Here is a 27,632-nt window from a genome sequence, read left to right on the forward strand (position 1 = left end):
CTGTATCATTGGCTAAGTTCACTCATTACATTTTACTAATAAACAGCTTGTAGAAAATAAAAGGGAAAAATATCTAACTTTCTTAATCCACTCTGTGTTCTGGTCATAAAATATTGGGTTGTTCAAAAAGTTTGTTCGGGTTTTTTGGTAAGATGTTATTAAAAAACCTGAATGAACTTTTTGGCCAACCCAATAACTGCCTTTATATGTGATGTTTCCTTAAGGAAATAGCTACTTTTCAAGAATTCTACCTCTTTAAAGAGTGAGTGCTACTGACATAAAATTAGATCCCTGTTTCTTCAATTGTGGAAGTGTGGAGGTGAAATAAGTGGACAAGAATATAGCTTTAAATTGTTCCTCTCTGTTAAGGGAACTGCTCACTGATATGAGAAGAGAAAAATAAAACCTCTTCGTTAATGATCAGCTCCAACCCAATAATTTTGAGATCTCTTTTCAGCCAAAAGAATCAAGATTTCCTATTACACTAGCTCAAAACTTAGCCATGCTATTGAGAGATCGTATAGATGGGCTAAATTTGGGATCTGGATGTAGAGTATCTGAGTTTGAATCCTAGTTCTAAGCCTTACCACCCACACATGTGACCTTGGACAAGTCATCTAATAGATTTGTGCCTTACTTTCCTCATCAGTAAAATGGGAATAGTAGTAGTACTATGATTATACTGAAAATTAAACATACATAAAACATTTAGAGCAGTTGGTTCAGTATATGATAGTTTGGTGTGATCTTATAGTTATTTAATGTCTCTAAACCTCAACAGAAAGTCTCTTAAACCAGTGGTCCCCAACCAGTTTGGCACCAGAGACTGGTTTCAGAAGACAATTTTTCCATAGATGGGAAGGGGGTGGTTTTGGGATGATTAAAGTGCACTACATTTATTGTGTACTTTAATTCTATTATTATTACATCAGTTCCACCTCAGATCATCAGTCATTATATCCCAGAGGTTGGGGAGCCCTGCATTAAGCCACTGCCTAGAACATATTAATTTTTAATTAGTACTAACCTTTATTTTCTAGTTTTAACCACACATATTATGCCAAATAATTTCAAAGAAGTAGTTGAAATTATTTTTGCTAAAACGTAAGGACCAAAACCATTAATCCCTCTAACCTTAGTTTCTCAAAAATCAATTATTCTTTTTAATTTCAGAAGATAACATATTTTTTAAAATATAACTCTTAAGGTATGGAACTATTATTTGAATAAAAATGAATACAGGTTTCCCTTTCAGATAACAGGAGGAATGAGGCAGTTTCTTAACATTTTAAGCCAAAATTCTGGATTAAAAAAAAAAAAATCAGGAAATGTGGGAAGATGCTTGTAATACCTGCAGCAGACTTTTTGAATATTGCCAAATCTCCACATATACAGAGAGAGAGAAACTAGAAGAACCAAAACCAAACGGTCAAATCTAAGACAAAGTAACTAGCTATCCTTACAAACCTCAAAATTATGAGTGGCTGGCGAGAAGACACTGACAAGTCAAGTGACCTGCATTGTATCAACATCTGTGCAGGAAAGCAGTGGGGGCAGCAGACGGACCTGAGAACAGGAAGCCTCAACATAGCCAAATCTTCATGGAATAGTACAGTGGGCCAAGGTGAGCACAGCCACAGAAACTGACAGAAGCTTCTCCTACCTGGAACCTGCCCATGTAGATCCCCAAATAAAACTGTGCCCCCAAAGAGAAAAAGCTGTGAAAATGAATAAGAAGTAAAGACAATAAGGGACTTAGCAAGAAACTTGGTACTGTATGGAATTAAACACAGAAACAAAGAAAACCTTTATACGAATCTGCTGACACCATCTGAATAAGATGCTCTTTGAATTAATATCTTTGTGTTTCCTATGCATTCTAAACAAGAACCAAACAAGCATCCCTACACACAAATGCAGCAATGGAGAATTTAATTTATATTAATCGAGTCTGGTAGTTTTCTCTGGCAACTGGAAAAGCTCGCAGAAGGAGTTAAAGAACTCTTATGCAGAAAGGGCCAAGGAAATGAGCATCTCACCTAGAATAATCTAAAGTGAATATGAATACAAATTAGTAAAAATGAACACGAAGATAACTCTGAAGGACTTATTTGGGATGCATTCCAGAGAAACAAAGAGATAACAAAATAGGGAAAGGAGGGTAAGACACACATAGAATAGCATAAAAATGCCTAACGTGCATCTAAATGGAATTCTAGCAAGAGCTACATAAGTAAGAGAAGGCATTCAGGTAAGGTTTGTACTTTAATGTCTGTGTTAGGGGGTGAAAAAGTAGAAAAAGAATAAAAATAAGACAAATGATTAGAGGAAAGGAAGCTATAAACATAAGAAACTAATGGAACAGAAGACAAATATATAATACAGAGGACCAATGAAGGTAAAAACTAATTTCTTAAAAAGCCAGTAACATAAACAGATCTCTAAGCCTCTGGTGTGAGAGAGACAGAGGTGCGGGAGACACACACACACACACACACACACAAAGCAGGCACAAAGAATATCAAAAATGAAAAGGTAGCTGTAACCTCAGATCTCATAGAAATGACACAGATAATAAGATAGTATTTAAAAATTCGTGCCAAAAATGAAAAATAACTTTAATAAAATGGATGAACTCCTTAAAAATAGTTATCAACATCGATTTAATAAGAAACAGAAAATCTATTTCTGTAAACATTAAAAAATAGAAATCTGTCATTGAAATTTATTCCCACGAAGGGAATGCCAGCGCCAGACAATTTTGCTAAGAGGATGTTTCAAGATATAACAGAAATAGATAGCTCAAGTGTTACACAAAGTCTTCCAGATATTAGGAAACAAGGGGACAGTTTCCTAATCATTTTATGAAGCTAGGAATACCATACAATGAAAAAGAAAAATCAAAGACCAATCACACTGATGAACATGGATGTAAAAATTCTAAATAGAATATTAGTAAGCTGAACCCAGCAATATACAAAGGAGATATATGTAATAACCAGTTTGAGTTCATCTCATGCACATAATAGGTTTTCTATTATAAAATCAATTGACGGCGTGTACCATAGTAAAAGACTACATGAGAAAAAGCATATTATCATCTCAAAAGATGAAAAAAATCAATAAAATGCAGTATTTGTTGAATTTAACAAATTTGAATGAAGGGGGAAATCCTTAAAAGTCTATCCACAAAGCAACCACGGCAGCACCACGACCACCTCTCAGAGACCTTCACACGTAGTGGTGACTTGTGGATGGCACTGACTAGGAGCTCGGGACCAAGGCAATGATGCTGACTACATCTATTTGATACTGTACCCAGGGTTCTAATCAGCACAGAAGGAATGAGAAAAACACATAGAGAGCATAACGATTGGAAAGGATAAAACAAAATTCTTAGTACTTGTAGATAATATTGTCTATAGAATTTTTTTCTTACAAAAGTTTCCTTCAGATAAAGTTTAAGAGTATAAATATTAGCAGGAATATTGAGTTGAGATTTTGAAACAAGATTCTAAGGCAATTGCCTTTTCGTATGCCAACAATAATCACTTGAAAATACAATTTTAAAAATATAAAATATCGCTAAAAATGTTAAGTACTTAGGAATATATTTAACAAAATATGGCCAAAACTTTCATGAAACAAATTATAAAACTCTGTTGACAGGCACTTTAAAAGGTTAATTAGGCTTAAAAAATTAAATGTAGAGATGTGGTTTGAGATGGAAAGACTCATTATCATAAATATATCAATCCTCTTAATACGGATGTATAGATTTATGCAACTGCCATGAGAATTGCAACACAAAACTTGGTAAGTTGATTCTAAAATTTATATGAAGAAGCAAAAGTCCATGTGTATCAAGACACCCTGGAAGAAGAACAAATTCAAGGTAACTCCTAGATAATCAAGATTTCCATCGAAGTTAGAACTTTTAAAACATATGAAAAAACTGGTTGGAAACCCAACATTCAAAAAACTAAGATCATGGCATCCAGTCTCATCACTTCATGGCAAACAGAAGGAGAAAAAGCAGAAGCAGTGACAGATTTTATTTTCTTGGGCTCCAAAATCACTGCAATAGTTACTGCAGCCATGAAATTACAAGATGCTTGTTCCTTGAAAGGAAAGTTATGACAAAACTAGACAGCATATTAAAAAGCAGAGACATCACTGTGCTGACAAAGATCCATACAGTCTAAGCTATGGTTTTTCCAGTAGTCATATATGGATGTGAGAGTTGGAAAATAAAGAAGGCTAAGCGTCAAAGGACCGATGCTTTTGAACTGTGGTGCTGGAGAAGACTCTTGAGAGTCACTTGGGTAGCAAGTAGATCAAACCAGTCAATCCTAAAGGAAATCAACCCTGAATGTTCATTGGAAGGACTGACGCTGAAACAGAAGCTCCAACACTTTCACCACCTGATGCGAAGAGCCGACTCATTGGAAAAGATCCTGATGCTGGGAAAGATTGAAGGCAAAAGGAGAATGGGGGTTGCAGAGGATGAGATGGTTAGAGAGTATCACCAACTCAATGTGCATGAACTTGAATGAAGTGTGAGAGATAATGGAGGACAGAGGAACCTAGTGTGCTGCCATCCACGTGGTCACAAAGAGCCAGACGTGACTTAGCGACTGAGTAACAACAAACCTATGCCATCCCTATGTTTAAACCACAGAGACATTCTTGCAAATGGACACCAGGAGGAGTTATAAAAAAGAATGTTCATAACAATATTGTTTATAAAAAGAACAAAACTGAACAAAAACACTCTAGAGTCCACCTAAACATTAATCAAAATTTGGACATATAAACTGTTCTATATTCATACAACAGAACTATATATCAACATGATAGCTGCTCATCAACAGGATGAATCAGAGAAACACTACCGTGAAACAAAAGATACAAATCATAGAAGAGTTTGCAAAAGAATTCAACTTATAAAAGTTCAAAATAAAACTATATATATATATATATATACACACACATATATGTGGAATACATATATAATATACATATATATTCATATGTGGAATATGCATGTGTGTAATAAAATGATAGATAACAAGGAAGTTCTTAACAAAAAAGCAGAACAGTAGTTATCCCATAGGAGAGGGAAGAGAATGCAATAATGATGGCAAACACAAAGCTTCCAGATTGCTACAAATATTTTACTGTTTAGGCTAGGGGCTGGTTACTGAGCCCCTTGGCTGTAATTTAAACCAAGCCATTAAATTTTATACATTTTTATGAGTATTTCTATTTCAGCAAAATCTATGTACATGGATATATTTATTCTAGAGGGAAAAATGAACCTATGGTATTTGAGCCAGAGACAGCCCCTGATGTATTGAGCTCTGGGTCACTCTCCACTGTGTTTCCCTGCACGACCCACTGCAAAGTAAAACTGCCCCAAGCATGTCAGTGGCTCATCCTTGGGCACTGAACACTAGTGACTATGGATGTTACAATTTGTATTTCCGGATAACCCCTCCTCCCATTCTTGTTCACTGTGTTACTGTTGCAACAGCAGAAGTACCATGTAGTGTGAGGACCATTTTTACCAACAACAGGTCTAGCGGGTAGGATAGGAGAGGGACACCTGCTTCAGACATGCCAGGGGAATCAAGATTGCTTGGCACTGCCGCTCAAGAGTCCATGAATGTCTTTAACTTTGTAAGTGAACAGACACAGGTTGGAAGCTGACCCTTTGTTGCTGCCTGGGTGTAGGTAGCAGCAGCACAGAAGCGATCTGAGTAGTCTGAAAGGCAAGAGGTTAAGACGACAGGGCAAAGTCTGAAAGCTCAGAGCAGCGGAGGCAGCCTGGGCACCAGAGGTGGCTCCAGGGGCGATTTAAATGATGAAGTGATAGGCACTAAATGCAGTGGAAACTCGGAGGACAGAGCAATCCATCATCGCCAAGCTTATCTTCTGACAAAGAGTAGGACTGGCTTCCAGCTGTAACATTCAAATGTAATGTTCCCCCTGGGACTCAGCATGGCAGGCTTCCCTGAAGCTTCAGTTTCACTCAGTTAACTAATTATGAGAGAATGTGACATTGGTATTTACTTTTTCTACAGGGACAAATCATTCCCAGCAGGAGGGAGAAGCTGTTATTTTTGGTCTGTTTTGGTTTGTCATTAAAAAGAAATTACTCACGCAGTAGTAAATAAACTCTTGTTAGAGGGAAATGTTTTTCTTTCTATAATTCTATCAATTCACCTGAATGCTGACACTCATTTCTTTTGTTCTCTGGGGACACAGTGAGCAAATGAACAAGAGCTGAGTGTTTAGGTTTGAAAATTAACACTACCACTAACCACCTGTGTGAGCGTCAGCAAGTTATGTAAGTACTCTTGAGCTTCCTCCCCTAAAAACTGAGAACATGTTTACTGTGTCCTGTGATTTGTTACAGGTGAAATGAAGTGACTTGGCTGAAACACTTTAGCAGAGTGTTTCTGCCTAAGAAGCATTCAATAGATTTCAGCCTTTATTCTTAATAACTCTGATATTCTGATGCAATTAGAAACATCCTACACTTCATTTATGCCTTATATCATCAATTCCTCATATCTACTGACCCCGCATCTAATCAGGAACTGTCCCTTTACTTTGTCACTGCAAGCTAAATTGTGTATTTTTTTTTTTACTCCTCCTCACCTAGACATAAAAAGTTTCCAATGAAATTTAATATTTAATGATAACGTTGAAAGAAACATTTTTCACATGTCCTCTCATCCCCAGCACATCTTTTAACTTGTCAAAGGCAGGATGTAATGTTGAGCAAACATCATAGTAAACACATATTTCCCCATCCACTGCGGACAACAACAGCATTATGTTAGGGGTGCTTTTCACAAATGAGAAAGTGATTTCACAGACAATTTCACAACTGAACTCATAACAATCCCATGAGGAAGGCAGACAAGGTAGATACGAACAGCCTCGCTTTATGGCTGAGGAAACTGAAACTAACAGGGAAAATGACAAAGCCACGCTAACCAAGCACATTTGCTGTAAAAGGGTAATAATCTGAGGGGATTGAGAAGGTCAGGGCTACTGGACTCTGGGAAATGAGATTTTCTCAAGAACAAAGTCCTTTTGGGGGATGCCCAAAGGGACCAGTCAGAGCGAGGGACTGGATCACTGGTGGAAAGCAAACAAAATAGAAAAGAAAGAGGCATTGAGTTTTCTATTCCGATTTCATGATCCGACTGCCGATGTGCCTTGATTTTTCCACCTATGACTTCGAGAAAGCAAAATTACTATTTCTTACTTCTCTTCCAAGTATATTGCAGTGTTATTATTATACACAAACACAGCTTGATGACATGATAGTTAATGTTTTATGCAAACCACAGCAAACATGAACACTTAAAAATGTATAAACATAAGAAAACACATTTTAAATACTAGTAGAAAATCTTGGTGATAAGGGAAAAGAATATTTTTCCATGGATACATGGGCCAGAAGATGAAAGTCAGATGAGATTAGTTACATCATCATTGTAAGTTTATATTACATATTTGAATCACTTTTGGAAGTTGAGAATCAAACTAAGAGGCATGACATGTAATAAATGTTTTGAAGCCATGAGGATGGAAAAGCCCTAAATTTGGGTAATGTTCCTTTAACTGATCACATACACCCATTTTCAAAATAATCGATTCTGATGAGCTGTTAATACTGAACAAGGCTTCCTGGTAGTTGTCACCTTTCAGGACTCCCCAGGATATGGGCAGTGCTCACTGATAGCTCATAATCCTTAAGAATTCCCAGTGGACTATGGACTATAGAAACGGAATTTAAAAGTCCCACTCCCTTTTATTCTGGAATAGGGAATAAGTTCTTATACAGAGAAGAAGGCAAACGCAAACAAAGTTCATTACAGTAAACCCTAGTTCAAAATAAATACCAAACATAAGTTTCTGATTTATCATATGAACCTGAAATCCAAGGACTCCTAAATATGCAATTAAAAAAACCCAGTCATACCAACACTGATGGACAAAATAGCATACAACAGTAGGTCATACTTGACTTAATAGCCATTAAGGTCGATACTTGACTTAATAAGCCTGAACATAACTGCTCTATGATTTTTCATAAAACATGACACAATTTCATTCCAATACAGGGAAAGACATTATGATGTGGCTGCATGCTTAAAAACTGCCCCCTCTCTCATCAGTATATTCAATTAAGAAACATCTTCTGAATGTTTGCTATTTGTTGGGACCTTTATCAAAGAACCTACAGTCTAGAAGGGAAGACATGTAAATCAAGCATCAAATTTTTAAGTCAAATTCTGGAATGAAGAAAAATGTGCAATGCAATGTTAAGCAGGGCAGAAAGCTCTCATGGAGGATGGATGATTGACAAGTATAAACTGTCTATGACAAAAAGGAGGAGGGACTTCTGTCAGAACAGTCTGAATAAAAGTGGGAAACATGATAAATATGGTGAGTTTCAGAAGTTATACATAGTACCTCATGGCTAGAGCACAGAGAGAAGGGAAAAGATGCCCAAAGAAACAATAAGCAGGAGAGGAAGACAGATTCCATCATTTAGGACTTTCTAGTTCATGTTTAAGTTCAGTATTGGAAAGAAGAATACAACTATCGGTCTGTTGAAAAGATTTCATCCCACGGGCAATGGGAGTAGATTTTTGCCATAATCAGTTTTGGTGACAGGCAGTTAGTTATAAAGTGAAATAAAAGAAGGAATTCTAGAGGAATGGCTATCAGTTAGAAGACAATTTTAAAGGTCCAAGTAAGACAAGCTGCTGCTGCTGCTGCTGCTGCATTGCTTCAGTCGCGTCCGACTCTGTGTGACCCCGTAGACAGCAGCCCACCAGGCTCCTCCGTCCCTGGGATTCTCCAGGCAAGAATACTGGAGTGGGTTGCCATTTCCTTCTCCAATACATGAAAGTGAAAAGTGAAAGTGAAGTCGTTCGGTCGTGTCCGACTCTTAGCGACCCCATGGACTGCACCCTACCAGGCTTCACCATCCATGGGATTTTCCAGGCAAGAGTACTGGAGTGGGGTGCCATTGCCTTCTCCGAAGTAAGACATGGAAAGGCCCTAAACAAAAGGAATGGGAATGAAAAAGAAAACGGAGAAAAAAGTAGTATAAAAAATAGGGTTGGCAGAATTTAGTGACCAGGTAGGAAACAGAGGGTGAAGAGAAAAACTTAAAACATGTCTTTTATTTTTTTAATTGATTGTCTAAATGAATAATGGTGCCTTAGCTGAATTAGGGACAGCATGAAGTAGAACGTCCATGGTACCCTTACAGTCCTGGTTTATCCCTCTTTTATAAGATGAATTGCATTTTGTTCTGTATTACAGGAGGTATGTGGCATTCCACCAACTCCATCCCCCAAAAAATCCTTGAGGGAGAAAGCTGTGTGTCACACATCACATTGTCCCTGCCTACAGCCCCGTACAGCATACCTGTATAACATGATCATATAACTGACCTACTGTAAACACTTAATAAACATTTTTGACGACTGATGGAATACACACACAACTTCAAAGCTTAGCTGAGACAAAACTATACATACTCTCCTTTGAATTAGACGGTTGTCTCTTAAAATGTAAATAACTCATCTTAACTGTGTAACAACTCAGACAATTACCACCCAGTCTCATATCAGACTCATAACATGCTCCACACATCTCAATGTCCCATTTGGAAGGGACTAAAGGAAATATCTACTATAACCCCCGTTTTAAAGGTGACATCTGTGACTCAGAGAAGTCACACGACTAGCCCAAAGTCACAAAAAGTACAGTTGACCCTTGAACAACATGAGTTTGACCTGCCCAGGTCCACTTGTGTGAGGAATTATTCTCAATAGTAAAAACTACAGCACTACAGGAATCACAGCTGGTTGAATTCAAGAAAATGGAGAGATCACAGATATGAAGGGCCCTAAGTCACACACAAATTTCTGACTGTGTGGAGGATCTGTGCCCCTAATCCCTGCATGTTTCAAAGGTTAACTACATCTGGAGATGGGACAGAAATCAGAATACATTAAGCTTTGCAATACTTGTCAACCAAAAAAGTTGTAACAGATCTGAAAGTAGTACAGTATATCAAATTTAGCTAGGGTAAATTAAGCTTTTAAAAGCACTTCATAATTTGCACTTAAAAAAACACAAGACAAACATCTTAAAGACATTTTCTTAAATGATTCTGCTGACAATGAAATGCAAGGACCACAGCTCAAGTTTCACCTTTGAATTAGTATAAGTAAGACAGATTCTTACCGTGATCTTCTGAAGAGACTGGTGACCTAAAATGAGACAATAAGCATGATAAATCTTTTGCAAGTGATACTGATAATTCTAAGCACAATGATCAAGAATAATCTTGTAGAAATTACACCACGAAAATTCAGTTAAACAGAAATTCAATACAGTAGATGGTATAATTAATGTGTTGGTTGTATGGTATATTCCAGTGAGTAACTCCCAAAGCTTACCTGGATTAGTTAAGTGGTAGATGTTACTAAAAGAGTCTATTAGCGGGACTTCCCTGGTGGTTTGGTGGTTAAGAATCCACCTGGTAATGCAGTAGACATGAGTTTGATCCCTGATCTGGGGAGATCCCACATGCCAGAGAGCAACTGAGCCGCACACCACAACTACTGAAGCCCGCATGCCTAGAGCCTGTGTTCTGCACCAAAGGAGGCCACCATGACGAGAAGCCCATGAATGGCAACTAGAGAAAGCCCTCGCGCAGCAATGAAGACCCAGAGCAGCCAAACATATATAAATAAATAAAATTTAAAAAATAGTCTGTCGGCATGGTGATGTAAGACTGAAACAAACTTAGTCAAACTGTCTGGATTTATCACAAAGAAAGAACTCATAGAAATGTGATGACGGACGAAATCCTGCGATGTCACTAGTGCCCAAGGCCAGCTCTGCAGAGAAAATGCCAGGGATGCAAATAAGCCCTAGATTAAGTGTCTATCGGTAAAAAGAAATCTACTTGGACAATAAAAAATGAAACCAAAGTAAAGAGCAATGATGTTCCCTAATCATTACTGGTTTTTGCTTCCACTCTTTGTGGAATTTAATGTTTCAGTATAATATAATGACATAGACACTTTATATGTTGGCTTTATGTTTCTAAATCCATCAGAATCAGGATTAGATATGAGGGCAACCACTGGGGTCCCATAGAACTTTCACAAATCGGTGACATTTACCTATCATTTGAGGCTCAGGTTTAAGATACCAATGGATGGGACTTCCCAGGTGATCCAGTGATTAAGACTCCTTGGTTCCAATGCAGCGGGTGTGGGTACCAACTCTGGTCAGGGAACTAAGAACCCACATGCCACAGAGCACGGCCAAAAAACAAAACTAAAGTAACATTAAAGAAAATAAAGAAACAAAAGATACTGATGGATAATGCATCAACCCCTTTCACAAGAAAAACCTTTTCTTTCTCAGCTGACTACTAATTAAGTTACTTGGGGCAATACAGACACAACCTTGTGGATGAATTACCCTCAAGCTTGAAAGATACTGTCTTGACTACCAACTCATGCTTTACTTGGGAGAAAGAGATGTATAATACTGTCTTCAGAGGTGTTAGAAGTTTGAAGGGAGAGGTGATAAACCAGGAGGGAGGAGTCTTCTCCTCTAAATGATGGGCCTGCTGGAGCCCAGAGTAGGGAGATGACCAAAGGCTAATGAATAAGTTTGGTAATAAAGCTACCAAATTTTACATCACTAATATTTATATGCAGTCATAATATAACTGAACCTAGACAGCATATTAAAAACAGAAACATCACTTTGCCAACAGAGGTCTGTACAGTCAAAGCTATGGTTTTTCCAGTAGTCATGTACAGATGTGAGAGTTGGACCATAAAGAAGACTGAGCATCGAAGAACTGCGGTGCTTTCAAACTTTGATGCCGGAGAAGACTCTGGAGAGTCCTTTGGACAGCAAGGAGATCAAACCAGTCAAACATAAAGAAAATCAACCCTAAATACTCATTGCAAGGTTGATGATCAAGCTCCAATACTTTGGCCACCTGATGCGAACAGCCAACTCATTGGAAAAGACTCTGATGTTGGCGAAGATTGAGGGCAAGAGGAGAAAGGGGTGACAGAGGATGAGATGGTTGGATGGCATCACCGACTCAGTGGACATGAGTTTGAGCAAACTCTGGGAGATGGTGAAGGACAGGGAAGCCTGGCATGCTGCAGTCCATGGAGTTGCAAAGCATCAGACATGACTTAGTGACTGAACAACAACAACAACAACAACAACAACATAATGTTTATGAGACAGAATGCAAATACTGAGACAAGAATGATTCAATTGGGACATAGTGGTTGAAGGGCAATTTTAGCTTCTTTGGGATGCCCAATACCATTTTACTTTAGCTACTGATCAGAAATATTTTTGTCCATTATGTGAACAAACAGTACAGTATACAGACACAGGAGTAATGGTGAGACAGCCTTAACTTTCACTGGGTGGCAAAGCGTGAAATTATTTCAGCCTCAGTGGTCTCTTCAAGTAGACATTTGCATGTGGAGACTACAGAGGGTCCCAAGATCTGGTGGAGAGAAAGTCGGCATCTGGGAGGCAGACACAGGGAGGGAGGGACCCTGACACGACCCTAAATCATCTCTGTGGCATCTGCTTGAGAAACGCCGCTGGGCATCCCCAGGTGGAGCTGACCTGTCCTCTCTCTAAGTGCCCCTGTTTCATACTTTCACACACCAGCCTTCTCACTAAGCTGTGGCGGTGGTGGTGGTTTAGTCGCTAAGTTGTGTCCGACTCCTTGCAATCCCAATGACTGCAGCCCACCAGGCTCCTCTGTGCGTGGGATTTCCCAGGCAAGACTACTAGAGTGGGGTGCAATTTCCTTCCCCAGGAAGGAGATCCCTTCTTCCCAACCCAGGGATCGATCCTGCATCTCCTGCTTGGCAGGCAGATTCTTTACCACTGAGCCACTAGGGAAGCCTCACTAGGCTGTGAGCTCCTTGGAAACTAGGACCATGTCTTACTTAGAACACAGAGGATCCCTGATTAAAATGTATAAACTGCATTAATTTCAGTACCATACACTAGAGTTTGGACTCAGACACATTCTGGAACTCCTCAAAAATCACATCATCTTCAAACTACCTTCAAGTCTGCCAGCTCCTAGGTCAGCTAGGAAGGAAGGATCCAGGGAGTGATCGGAAGCTCCAAATTAGTGACAATGTGGGCACTCTCCAGGCTCCACTCCCATCCCAGACATGCCCACCATCCGATAAAGGACCAGAGGGGCCTGAATAGAGGAGCAACAGGATTGACAGGTACACACTGCTATATTTAAAACATAACAAACAAGGACCTACTGTATAGCACAGGGGACTCTGCTCAATATTCTGTACCAACCTAAATGGGAAAGGAATTTGAAAAAGAACTGACATATGTGTATGTATATCAATCACTTTGCTGTACACTTTGCTGCACACTTTGCTGAAACTAACACAACATTATTAATCAATGCCACGCCTGCACAAAATAAAAATTAAAAAGTAAAAAAGAAACTGGAGAATTTTTTAAGCTGCCCAGGACATAAAAAAGAGCTAGTAACAAGGAAACATCTTCATTCCTGGTGTTTTCTGATGAGAAGTAAGCAAAAGCATGTCTTGGATGGTTCACAATTAATTTCTCACAGAGTTACAGGAATAAAGGAAAATCCATGCTGATGGACGAACCACTAGATGTCTCAGGTGGAAGGCCTGGGAGGAAGGGTTTTTGCTGCCTTTCTGTAGAAGCAAACCACTAATATTAAACCTGAAAAATTCCAGATGGCTCCATGAGAGCCCCAGGGGGATGCCTTCTGCAGTATGTCCAGGCAGCGGGGAAGAACGATCGATTTCAGACTGTTTTCTAAGGATTAGTCATGTTGAGTTTCTGTGTGGAATGTCTCCCACACGCCTAGGTTTGTGGAATTTTAAGACATATGGAGTATTTCAGTCCTCACTCAGTATTTCACCTTTCACCGAAGCGAGTCACTAAATTATTCCACTGAGACAGGCACATCATCCATTATTGCTGGAAATGGGCATAAAAAGTTTTATGGAACTTAGCTCAGGAGACAAGAAATACCATGAAATCAGCAGTATACACAGTTATTTTTAAAACAGAGAGGTTGAATCCCAGGAAGAGATAACCTTTGTTAACCTGATAATGCAGGAAGGCAAGAAAGCTCACTGCTTTTCCTCCAGTTGTACCTGAAAGTCTTGCAGTTTTGTCCCAGCCTGGTCATTTCTCCTCCACACACACTTTATCCTGGAGAACGCATCTACTCTCTTAATGCAGACTATAGCTTTACTAGCGCTCAAACAGCTCCAGGATTTAGAGTTTGTCTCCTCACTTTTTTCCTCACCACTAGTTTCTTTTATGATGGGCTTCCCTGGTGGCTCAGGGGCATAGAATCTGCCTGCCGATGCAGGAGATGCAAGTAGGAGATGCAAGTTAGATTCCTGGGTCAGGAGGATCCCCTGGAGAAGGAAACGGCAACCCACTCTAGGATTCCTGCCTGAGAAATCCCATGGACAGAGGAGCCTGGTGGGCTACGGTCAACAGGGTCACAAAAGAGTCAGTTACGACTTAGTAACTGAACAACAACAGGATATTTATACTCGATTTTGTCCTGTTTTGTTTGTTTGGGTATTATTTCACATGTTTATTTACATTCCATTCAAATCCAGCAAAGACAGTGAAAACAAAAATTCAAGTCCAGCATTTAAAAATCTTTCACCTATTTCATTAACCCTGAATAATGATTATTCAGATCTGAATCTTTCCACTTATAATGATTCGAACCTGAATAATAACTGTTACTTGAGACCCTCTTAAGCACCAGGCCCTAAAAGTGATGTAGACTGAAAAAGAAATAAGATATCAATTTCAAGGAACTCAATCTAGTGTAGGAGGAAAATATCTAACCAAACGATTATAATGAAAAAATGCAACCATCAAAAACATGTATGAGTAAAGAGCACAGAAGAAAGGAAGACCAATGCCCTTTCAAAAAAAGTAAAAGGAGGCTTCAAAACTCAAGAACTGTCTGAGCTCGGCTTTTTTTGTTTTTAGTTGGCATATAATTGCTTTAAAATTGTGTGTTGGTTTCTGCTGTACGATGAAATACTCAGCTTAAATATACATATATCCCTTGCCTCTTGAGCCTCCCTTCCACCCCTCATCCCACCCCTACAGTTCGTCACAGAGCGCTGAGCTGAGCTCCCTGTGCAATACAGCACATTCCTGCCAGCTATCTATTTTACAAATGGTAATGTATATGTATTGCCAGCAAATCTGGAAAATGCAGCGGTGGCCACAGGACTGGAAAAGGTCAGTTTTCATTCCAATCCCAAAGAAAGGCAATGTCAAAGAATGCTCAAACTACCACACAACTGCACTCATCTCACACGTTAGTAAAGTCATGCTCAAACTTCTCCAAGCCAGGCTTCAACAATACGTGAACCGTGAACTTCCAGATGTTCAAGCTGGTTTTAGAAAAGGCAGAGGAACCAGAGATCAAATTGCCAACATGTGTTGGATCAACGAAAAAGCGAGAGAGTTCCAGAAAAACATCTATTTCTGCTTTATTGACTATGCCAAAGCCTTTGACTGTGTGGATCACAATAAACTGTGGAAAATTCTGAAAGAGATGGGAATACCACACCACCTGACCTGCCTCTTGAGAAACCTGTATGCAGGTCAGGAAGCAACAGTTAGAACTGGACATAGAACAACAGACTGGTTCCAAATAGGAAAAGAAGTCCGTCAAGGCTGTATATTGTCACCCTGCTTATTTAACTTATATGCAGAGTACATTACAAGAAACGCTGGGCTGGAGGAAGCACAAGCTGGAATCAAGATTGCTGGGAGAAATATCAATAACCTCAGATATGCAGATGACACCACCCTTATGGCAGAAAGCGAAGAGGAACTAAATAGCCTCTTGATCAAAGTCAAAGATGAGAGTGAAAAAGTTGGCTTAAAGCTCAACATTCAGAAAACTAAGATCATGGCATTTGGTCCCATTACTTCATGGTAAACAGGTGGGGAAACAGTGGAAAGTGACAGACTTTATTTTTCTGGGCTCCAAAATCACTGCAGATGGTGACTGCAGCCATGAAATTAAAAGACGCTTACTCCTTGGAAGGACAGTTATGACCAACCTAGACAGCATATTAAAAAGCAGAGACGTTACTCTGCCAACAAAGGTCCGTCTAGTCAAGGTTATGGTTTTTCCAGTGGTCATGCATGGATATGAGAGTTGGTCTATAAAGAAACCTGAGCACTGAAGAACTGATGCTTTTGAACTGTGGTGCTGGAAAAGACTCTTGAGAATCCCTTGGACTGCAAGGAGATCCAACCAGTCCATCCTAAAGGAGATCAGCCCTGAATAGTCATTGGAAGGACTGATGCTGAAGCTGAAATTCCCAATACTTGGGCCACCTGATTCGAAGAACTGACTCATTGGAAACAACCCTGATGCTGGGAAAGATTGAAGGCGGGAGGAGAAGGAGACGACAGAGGATGAGATGGTTGGATGGCATCACCAACTCAATGGACATGAGTTTGAGTAACCTCTGGGAGTTGGTGATGGACAGAGAGGCCTGGTGTGCTGCAGTCCATGGGGTCACAAAGAGTCGGACAAGACTGAGTGACTGAACTGAACTGAAGGTATATGTTTCAGTGCTACTCTCTCAACTCTTTCCAGCCTCCCCTGCCCCCACCTTGTGTCTCCAATTCCGTTTTCTACATGTATGCCTCTCTATTGTTGCTCTGCAAATAGGTTCATTGGTACCATTTTTCTAACTTCCAGATATATGCATTAATATATGATTATTTGTTTTTCTTTCTGCCTTACTTCAATCTGTATAGCAGACTCCAGGTTCACCCACATCTCCAAAATATACAAACATCTCATGCAGCTCAATATCAAAAAAATAAATAGTACAATCAAAAAATGAGCAAAAGACCTAAATAGACATTTCTCCAAAGAAGATATCCAGATGGCCGGGAAACACATGAAAAGATGCTCAATATCACCAGTTATTAGAGAAATGTGAATCAAAACCACAGTGAGGTAATCGCCTCACAGTGGTCAGAACGGGCATCATCAAAAAATTTACAAGCGATGATTTGGGCTTTGAAGGATAAGTAGAAGCCTATTAGGTAAGTAAGAAAAAAAGAATTATTTCAGGTGGAGGCTACAGGCATATGAGAAAGGATTAAGATAGGAAATTTCACAACATGTGATCAGATATACAAGCAACTTAGTGTTGCTCGAATGTAAAGGAGTCATAAACATTAGGTCTAGAGCCACAAGAGGGAGGGGCGTTTCATACAGAGGCTGAGGGGCCAGTTTGAAGTGCTTGTCATTTAGGTTCTAAGCTACACGGAGCAAAGTTCTGAAGCAGAGAAGTCACAGCTTCTCATTTGCGCTTTTGATCGTGCAGCTGTGGACAGCAGATCACAAAACAGAGAGAATAAAGTCAAGACAAGCTACAGACTAGTATCGCAGAACCTCCACATCCATCTGCTCTTCAATTCTTTTTGAAATCCATGGAAAATAACAGGGACAATGAGAAACAGAAAAGAAAGCATCATCTTTGGCTAAATTAGAAGACATCCCTAAACCGGAATTATTAAATATGAAGAGCTACTAAGTATAGTAAAGCTGGACCACGTTCAAGGAGACAGAATGTGTCCATCTTAAATGAGGAGACAAGGCTGACCAAACAAAGCCCTCAGCTCGGAGCCATTCAGGAGCAGAAGCAAGCCCTAGAGGAGAGTGCTGCTAAGAAAAAGTATGAAGACTAGAGACTCAAAGTTTCCAGAAACCCACCAGCCTTCTATCTCTAATTATTCATCCCAAGCTAGTAGTTCTAAAAAGGACTTGCCCCATACAAATGTGAGTTATGAACAAAAGAGGATCATCAGGACATCTACACAAAACTACCCTAAGAAGAGAACAGAACAGGGTCTTCTGACAGATAGAACACAGGCGGAGTCCACACTAAAAAGACAATGGCAAGAAGCAGGTGAAAACTTAATGCTTCTCCATGAGATCAATAGATGGAATAAGGGGAGGAGGAAAAAAACAAGGGAAGGAAACAGAGTGTGAACAGAAACTCAAAGAAGACACACAACAGTCAAAAAAGAGCCAGCAGAGGACAAGTGCAAAGGTTTACCCAGACCTTTGAATTATTAAATTATAGAAAAAACCTGCAGGCTTTCCCTACTGTGTCACCACTGCACTGGGGAAATAAAAGGATTGAAAGGAGGTGACTCACAATTAAAGCTACATTAAGAAACAATCCATTCATTTATTCATCCCTTCAAATATCTGCTTTGTGGAAGAGTTTTGCCTTTTAGCCACTTTGACACACTTTTCTATGAATTTTAATTTGAACATGTGATAGTGAAAGTCCCCTTCCCAATGTTAACCCCACTTAATTGAATATTCATACTTTTTTTTCCTTTCAAATGAAGGCAAGACTTCTCAAGTGAGGGTACACATGGGAACCTGAAAACAAATGCTTCCCTGGTGGCTCAGACGGTAAAGAATCTGCTCGTAATGCAGGAGACCCAGGTTCCATCTCTGGGTCAGAAAGATCCCCTGGAGAAGGGAATGGCTAACCTCCTCCAGTATTCTTGTCTGGATAATCCCATGGACAAAGGAGCCTGGTGGGCTACTTTGCTACCATGGGGTTGCAAAGAGTCAGACATGACTGAGTGACTAACACTTTTCAGAAAAATAAGACATCGTTTTCAGATGGGAATTATATAGTTTAACTGGTAAAATATTTTTATACTGAAAATTCCACAGCCATATTATAGATCTCAAAGTAGAAATCACCTGCATTCTTAACAAAAAAGCAATAAAGTAAAAAAAAAAAAATCTGTGTTTAAGACTGTCAGCTTCAGGAAGGTCTCCAAGGTCTGCTAGGGGATAGGTTTGTTCTCCTTTGGAAAGGGACATTGTCAAGAAAAAGGAAATATGAAATTATCTGCTTAAATATAGTTATAGCATCTCAGAATGAATCACAAGATTAGTGTATGCAGATATCAAGAATCCAAGGGGATGAGACATGAAGCACACACTGGCTACAGCTACTGTCCTGGATGGTACTGCTTCTAGATCGTGTCATCATCAAGACACTAGGAACCTCTGAGAAACACAAATACAGTTGTGTAGATTGCCTTCCATCAGCAAGCTTCCCCTCAAGGCCTCTGATCTTTCAGTTGATCAATCACAAGGCTTAAGGACATGGAAAAATGTGCCCAGTTTTCTACCAGCGACGTAGTAATAATAAGAGAGCACAAGCATGTCCTGGTTATGAAGCTGAAAGTCTTTAAGAAATATGCCACTGCTGGAGAAGGAAATGGCAACCCACTCTAGTATCCTTGCCTGGAAAATCCCATGGATGGAGGAACCTGGTAGGCTACAGTCCACGAGGTCGCAAAGAGTCGGACACAACTGAGTGCCTTCACTTCACTTGTGATATTTTAGTGTTTTTAATCAATAAAGCTAGAACTGAGATGATGGGCATCATGACTAGCTCAGCCTTTATGACGTGGTAATATTCTTTGCCATACATTTTCGATACATGACATTTTCTTGGCAACTTCTATGAAATCTGCGATGCTCTAAATCTACAAGCTCTTCCAAACACGATATCTTTTTTATTTGAGTAATACTGTCCTGACTCTACTTTTTTAAAAGGCCTCTAAAAATATTCTGGGTTTTTTTTTTTCCATCTCACAGCTTTATCTTGAGAGCATCCATGGCTTTCTTTCTTGGCCTTTCCTTGGAACACCTGTATCATTTCCCCATTTGGAAAGGGGTAGATCAATAGACTATCCATTTTGCAGACTCTTTCCTAAAGATAGATCAGATGAATATTGGGGTGCCACCTACATTGGTCTACTACTTTTTAGAGAGGATCACCCACAAATGAACGTCAATCTTTCTTCCCCCCCAGTGTACCCAACACATAAGACTCTCTACTTAAGAGTTTCTAAACCATCACCTGGCTCAGAGTTGGCAACGTACCAGGTCACCACACAGAGGGGAGTTTGGAATGAAAATATAGCACAGGTGTAAAAGGCACTTCAAAGAAGGTGAAGGCGTTGATCGCTCAATCATGTCCAACTCTTTGCTACCACATAGACTGTAGCCCGCCAGGCTCCTCTGTCCATGGAATTCTCTAGGCAAGAATACTGGAATGGGCTACCATTTCCTTCTCCAGGGGATCTTCCCGACCCAGGTCTCCTGCATTGAAGGTGGACTTTTTACCATCTGAGCCACCAGACACAAAAACAAAGATTAGTATTCTGAAAATACTTAGCCATGGGGTATTTCTATAAGACTGTGGATAGGGGAGGAGAGCTCTGAGATATTTCCTATCAACTTACTGGCCTGGCTGGATGAGCTGAGGCCCCTTCATTTCCTGGTTGCCATTATGAAATTAGAATAGAAAACACAGGAAGAAACACAGTCGGGTGGTCCAGAAGCCACGCTGCCTACAGAACCCTCCCTGGCACACTACTAATAAACCATCCTCAGATGTCAAGTCTTCATGAACAGGGAAGTCCATGTCTGCACACTGAAAGCAACTCTCGATGTATGTTTCACCAATTTTCCTTTTCATGCCTAACTCTTCTCTTAACACTCCAGCTTTTGGGATGAGGTCCACAGCAAAAACAGTCCTTTCTATAAGTGGAGGGTGGATCTTCCATCCTACTGGGGAAGAGAAAGAGAAGCATCTGGTTTCTTCTGGTTTTCCGTCAACTCTATTCTTTCCCTCTCTCCTTTGTCATTCTACATTCATTCCTTCCGCCCTCTCCTGACCACAGCCCTGAAAGCTCCCTGGACTTACCCACTTTTCACACCTTGGTGAAACCCAGTACCTGTGCCTCCCACCATGTGCTGATGCCCTTATTCCTACTGAAGAACATCAAGAACATTCAGGCCTGATTTGCAGAGATGTGGATGGACCTAGAGACCGTCATACAGAGAGAAGTAAGTCAGAAAGAGGAAAATAAATTGCCAATATCTGTTGGATCACTGAAAAAGCAAGAGAATCCCAGAAAAACATCTACTTCTGCTTTATTGATTATGCCAAAGCCTTTTTGACTGTGGAGCTCACAACGAACTGTGGAAAATTCTTCAAGAGATGGGAATACCAGTTCACCTTACCTACCTCCTGAGAAATCTGTATGCAGGTCAAGAAGCAACAGTTAGAACTGAACACGGAACAATGGACTGGTTCCAAATTGGGAAAGTAGTATGTCAAGACTGTATATTGTCACCCTGCTTATTTAACTTCTATGCAAAGTATATCATGCAAAATGCTGGGCTGGATGAAGCACAAGGTAGAATCAACATTGCTGGGAGAAATATCAATTACCTCAGATACACAGATGACACCACCCTTACTTATGGCAGAAAGCGAAGAAGAACTAAAGAGCCTCTTGATGAAAGTGAAAGAGGAAAGTCAAAAAGCTGGCTTAAAACTCAACATTCAAAAACCAAGATCATGGCATCCAGTCCCATCACTTCATGGAAAATAGATGGGGAAGCAGTGGAAACAGTGACAGACTTTATTTCTGGGGGCTCCAAAATCACTGCAGATGGTGACTGCAGCCATGAAATTAAAAGACGCTTGCTCCTTGGAAGAAAAGCTATGACCAACCTAGACAGCATCTTAAAAAGCAGAGACATTACTTTGCCAACAAAGGTCTGTATAGTCAAAGCTATGGTTTTTTCTGGTAGTCATGTATAGATGTGAGAGTTGGACTATAAAGAAAGCTGAGTGCTGAAGAATTGATGCTTTTGAACTGTGGTGTTGGAGAAGACTCTTGAGAGTCCCTTGGACAGCAAGGAGATCCAACCAGTCCATCCTCAAGGAGATCAGTCCTGGGTATTCATTGGAAGTACTGATGCTGAAGCTGCAACTCCAATACTTTGGCTACCTGATGCGAAGAGCTGACTTACTTGAAAAGACCCTGATGCTGGGAAAGTTTGAGGACAGGAGGAGAAGGGGACAACGGAAGATGAGATGGCTGGATGACACATTGACTCGATGGACAAGGGTTTGGGTGGACTCTGGGAGCTGGTGATGGACAGGGAGGCCTGGTGTGCTGCGGTTCATGGGGTCACAAAGATTTGGACACAACTGAGCGACTGAACTTAACTGAACCTATATATGTGGAATCTAAAAAAATGGTACAGATGAACTTATTTTCAAAGCATATCTAGAGACATGGACATAGAGAATAAAATATGGACATCAAGGAGGGAAGGAGGGGGTGGGATAAACTGGGATTGACATATATACACTACTACATGTAAAATAGATAATGAGAACCTATTGTACAGCACAGGGAACTCTACTCAGTGCTCTGTGGTAACCTAAATGGGAAGGAAATCCAAGGAAGAGGGGATATATGTATACTTGTGGCTGATTCACCTTGCTATTCAGCAGAAACTAACACAACATTGGAAAGCAACTGTATTCCAATTTTAAAAAAAGACAACATTCAGGCTTGGGCAAAGTTCCCCAGGCTGGACTCTTGTCTCCTGCCTGGATCATTATTGCTAGATGTCTGTTAACAAACTCTCGAGAAATGGCTCGAGTGGAAATTGATTTCCCAGCTGGTCATCCTTTCCAGGCACATTTCAAGGGTCCACACACCACTGCTGCAGAAACACCATCTTTATTTTTCTTCCGTTTTATGTTAAAGTCATGAGGCTACAGAAACTGAATTTATTTCCTGCCACTGTTGATGAACAAAGACCACTCAATTTAAATCAAGCCAGCCAAGGGATGATTTAATACGGCCTCAAAGCATGACTGTAGGTAATCATCTCTGGGAAATAGCATTCTCCCTTGAGCTTCCCTTGAGGATGTGCATTGCCTAAGGACTGCTATGCCCCGCCCGTGACATCATCTTGAGGGCTTGAGGGAGCAACAGTGAGATCGTGGATCTAGGTGACATCTTCACCACCATCACTCCAGCCCCCAAGCATCTCCAACAAGGTAAAATAGAACCAGAAATCCCTTAGCACTGAGAATCTCCAGCAACTATACAAGCCTCTCTTTGTTTTCTTTTCCTCTCTTCTAATTATGAAAATTGCTATTAAGACAATGAACAAAGCACATATAGTAAGGGAGCAGGCGAGAATGAGAGAGAGAGAGAGATGAAAGTTACAGCAGCCACACAAAGTGGCATTGAAATGGGAGAAAGACAAACACATTCTCTATTCAAGTGGTCACAAATCCATTCAGAGACTGCCAAACAGCCTCAAAGGTAACATTCACCACCAACAGAGGGGAGGGTGCGGAAAGAGGAAGGGGAGAGACGGGCGTTTGTGTGGAGGTAGGGGAATAAGTCCCAGGACTCAAATAATAAGGCTGTTTGGTGAGTTATTCTCCTTTGATGTAAATTTCTTCTAATTCTGTTCATGCTCATAGTTTCCTCCTATTTCGATATATACCCGCTGGTCCCCACGTGAGCTGTACTTGAAATATCCTCTGTGTTTTTAAATAAGTTTCTGTGTTTAGTTATATTTGGTGTTTTGAAAACACCCCTGTTTTACCACTTGCTTGTGTAATTCAGTTTCTCCTATGCATCCTCTTAATCAGTCTGCAGAGTGAGGAAGCCCTTAAACGCTCTTTGAGCTTGAAACCTTACTGCCACCTACTGTTTATCACTAAGAACTGCAACAAAGGGAAGGGAAGGTGTTGGAAATGCAAGGACAAAAGGGCAAAAGTGGGAAGTGGACACAAGAAAAAACAGATTAAAAAAAAAAAACGATGTGGAAGAATCTAATACTGTCCAAGTTCCTTCAACATGAAAACTGGACCATCACACTTTTTATTATGTAAAATCTGAACACTCCAGGGAAATACTTTAACATTTTGAAGATAATGTAAAAATAACAAAAAAACCCTCTGCATCAGACATCGTACAATCAAGCAGAAAAAAAGATGCGATGGTTCATATTACAAGCCAGTCTCTGCAATATAGTTTCCTGCCTAGTTTCTAAAAAGAGATTAAAGGAATAGAAAAGGCATGCTATTCTAAAATCTGATCAAGGGAAATATACCTGCAGAGAGCTGTCTAGAGTATTAACAAGGAATACCTTTTAGAAAGAGTTACCGGCTTTAGCCTAACGACTCTGGGAACCCTGGCCAACAACTCCTGTTGAGACGCAATCCATCTGGAGTTTTCTGAATGTGGACTTTTTTCTTTTTAAGCATAAATTGAAACATGAAGCTCTCAATTGTGAGGGCAAATCACCTGAGTGCTACATTCAGTATTAACACAAGCTAATGTGCTCATTTGATGCAGTCGTGTCTGACTCTTTGAGACCAGGGACTGGAGTCTGCCAAAGCTCCTCTGTCCATGGGATTTCCCAGGCAAGAATACTGGAATGAGTTGCCATGCCCAATTCCAGGAAATCTTCCTGACTCAGGGATCAAACCCACATCTCCTGCACTGCAGGTGGATTCTTTACCCACTGAGCCACCTGGGAAGCCCATTAAAATAAGAAACTTATACAAAAGACCATCTCACACACCACAACATTAAGGATAGATAACATTTATTTTGTGGGGCCAAGGTAATTGAGTAAGGCTTACCCACAGCTAATTATTTTTATGAAATGCCATAAGGACTTCTGAATCAAGCATCAGAAAATGCAAGAAAAAAATAGGTGGAATTGAGAGTGGGTCTGGTGCTTCTCCTGAAGATAACTGTCATATACTCTGGAAATTTTCCTATCAACATCTCCTCCCATCTCACTCAGGTCTCAGAAGAGGGAATTCACATTCCAGACACTGGCATGGGAAACAAAATCCAAAAAAAAAAAAAATCTCTCTCTTCCCTACTCTTCTGTGTCTAAAGACAGGGCAGTTTCTATGTAACATTTACATCATAAGCAACCCAAAACAGGAAAGGAGCACTAGGGGAAAATGAGAAATTGATATAGATAAATCATGGTGCATTCTTCCACTTCTAGCACAGCCACTGAAAACAAACAAACAAATTCCCATTCCTATACTGCCATAAAACACTCTAACTCCTCCAGTGGAGAAGGAGATGCAATTGTTTTCCCAGTTTTCAGTTCAGTTGCTCAGTCGTGTCTGACTCTTTGCGACCCCATGAACTGCAGCACGGGAGGCCTCCCTGTCCATCACCAACTCCCTGAGTCCATCCAAACCCATGTCCATTGAGTCGGTGATGCCATACAACCATCTCATCCTCTGTCGTCCCCTTCTCCTCCCGCCCTCAATCTTTCCCAGCATCAGGGTCTTTTCCAATGAGTCAGCTCTTCGCATCAGGTGGCCAAAGTATTGGAGTTTCAGCTTCAGCATCAGTCCTTCCAATGAACATCCAGGACTGATCTCCTTTATGATGGACTGGTTGGATCCCCTTGCAGTCCAAGGGACTCTCAACAGTCTTCTCCAACACCACAGTTCAAAAGCACCAATTCTTCAGCGCTCAGGTTTCTTTATAGTCCAACTCTCACATCCATACACGACCACTGGAAAAACCATAGCCTTGACTAGATGGACCTTTGTTGACAAAGTAATGTCTCTACTTTTTAATATTCTGTCTAGGTTGGTCATAACTTTCCTTTCCAGGAGTAAGCGTCTTTTAATTTCACAGCTGCAGTCATCATCTGCAGTGATTTTGGAGCCCAGAAAAATAAACTCTGACACTGTTTCCACTGTTTCCCCATCTATTTCCCATGAAGTGATGGGACCAGATGCCATGATCTTAGTTTTCTGAACGTTGAGCTTTAAGCCAACTCTTTCACTCTCCTCTTTCACTTTCATCAAGAGGCTCTTTAGTTTTTCTTCACTTTCTTCCATAAGGGTGGTATCATCTGCATATCTGAGGTTATTGATATTTCTCCCAGCAATCTTGATTCCAGCTTGTGTTTCTTCCAGCCCAGCGTTTCTCATGATGTACTCTGCATATAGGTTAAATAAGCAGGGTGACAATATACAGCCTTGACGTACTCCTTTTCCTATTTGGAACCCGTCTGTTGTTCCATGTCCAGTTCTAACTGTTGCTTCCTGACCTGCATACAGATTTCTCAAGAGGCAGGTCAGGTGGTCTGGTATTCCCATCTCTTTCAGAATTTTCCCCAATTTTAGAACTGTGCTTAAGTGATTTTGTCCCCAAAGGCTCTTGTCATCTTCTGACTTGCTTTCCTTAATGCCCTATGGCACTCTGTGTTGTTGGAAGGAAAGAGAAATTCCCTGATTTGATTTTAAAGAAGACTCAATAATTTCCTGAGATGCCCTTCCCACTGATCTCTGCCTCTCAGCAAACTCAAGGAAAGTGCTTTCCTGCACAAATTGCTCTCATACTTCCCAATGCTCTGGCTTTGCCTTGTCTCTTTTATTGGGAAATCCGAGAATTCTCTTCCACGCACAACATGTTGATAGTTTATGGTTCCCCACATGCCAGGTTTCTCCCTTCTGTCCACAGAATATTCACAATCTCTTCAAGAACTAAACTTCACTACCAACATAATTGAGACATATGACATGGGCTTCCCAGGTGGTGCTTGTGGTTAAGAATCCATCTGCTAATGCAGGAGACACAAGAGACGTGGGTTCAATCCCCAGATAGGGAAGATCCCCTGCAGGAGGAAATGGCATCACACTCCAGTATTCTTGCCTGGAATTCCTTGGTATTCCAGAAATACCAAGTCCATAGGGTCACAAAGAGTCATGACACAACTGAGTGACAGCGCACATGAGCACGGCACGGGAGACATGCACAGCCTTCCAGGAACAATTCTTTCTCCCGGCTCTACCCTACTGCTGTGCTCATTAACAGCACCTACCACTGCCAGTGTCCACCCGTCACCTTTTACTGTCTAGCTTATAAAACAGCAACAGCTCTCTGAGTCAGGGATTCAGTGCATCTTTATTATTACAGTATGTTAATTTCCTGGATCCAACCGAGGAGCAATTAGAGAAAGAACAGAGCAAAATTTCTTATTAATTATTTTGCACACATAAAAGGATAGAGTATTATCACGCGCTTGGCGAGAGAGGATAATGACTGGAGGTAAGTTAGGAGAAAAAGAAGAAGAAAGGAAGATACACGTCAGCTAAACTGCACTTTTTCCAGCTTGAGTGATTAGCCAGGGAGACCAAGATTTAGAGCCATCAAAGGTAAGTCGGGAAGGGCCCCAACTATCTTCGTGAGGCAGACGCAAGGGACAGTCTCGGTCCTGACAGCACTGATCTCATCTCTGAGATAGATTCCAGCAAAACCTGCCTCCCACTAAGAGGATTAATTTTCTCCCTCTTATCTGATTCTGATGCTTGAAGGATATTTCCACAACCAAAATTGCTGCCCAATAGTCTGGCTTCCTGTTGAGAACCTGGAGCTTTGACAACAAGCACAATTATCCTTTTTGTTAGACTCAGGCCATCACCTAATGTTCCAAGAAGAAATTGGGTAAAGTAAATAGCTGAAGACAAGACAGGCATGCAACTATTACTCCTATGTTCAGACCAGAACTTCTGAGTTTT

The 27,632-nt window shown here is 40.5% G+C and overlaps 1 protein-coding gene across 3 annotated transcripts in view; it reads right to left on the reverse strand.

The window, feature by feature from the left end:
* DGKI (diacylglycerol kinase iota) overlaps positions 1–27,632 on the reverse strand; it is a 486,267-nt gene that overhangs the window by 45,776 nt on the left and 412,859 nt on the right. For all 3 annotated transcript variants that reach the window (XM_081533024.1, XM_081533025.1, XM_081533023.1), the window contains one exon: positions 10,288–10,313. In XM_081533024.1, coding sequence (XP_081389150.1) covers positions 10,288–10,313 — 26 coding nt within the window. The remainder of the gene's footprint in view (positions 1–10,287; positions 10,314–27,632) is intronic.

The sequence above is a fragment of the Giraffa tippelskirchi genome, chromosome 10, assembly GCF_054371585.1.
Source record: "Giraffa tippelskirchi isolate mGirTip1 chromosome 10, T2T-mGirTip1v1.2.pri, whole genome shotgun sequence".
Taxonomy (NCBI): domain Eukaryota; kingdom Metazoa; phylum Chordata; class Mammalia; order Artiodactyla; family Giraffidae; genus Giraffa; species Giraffa tippelskirchi.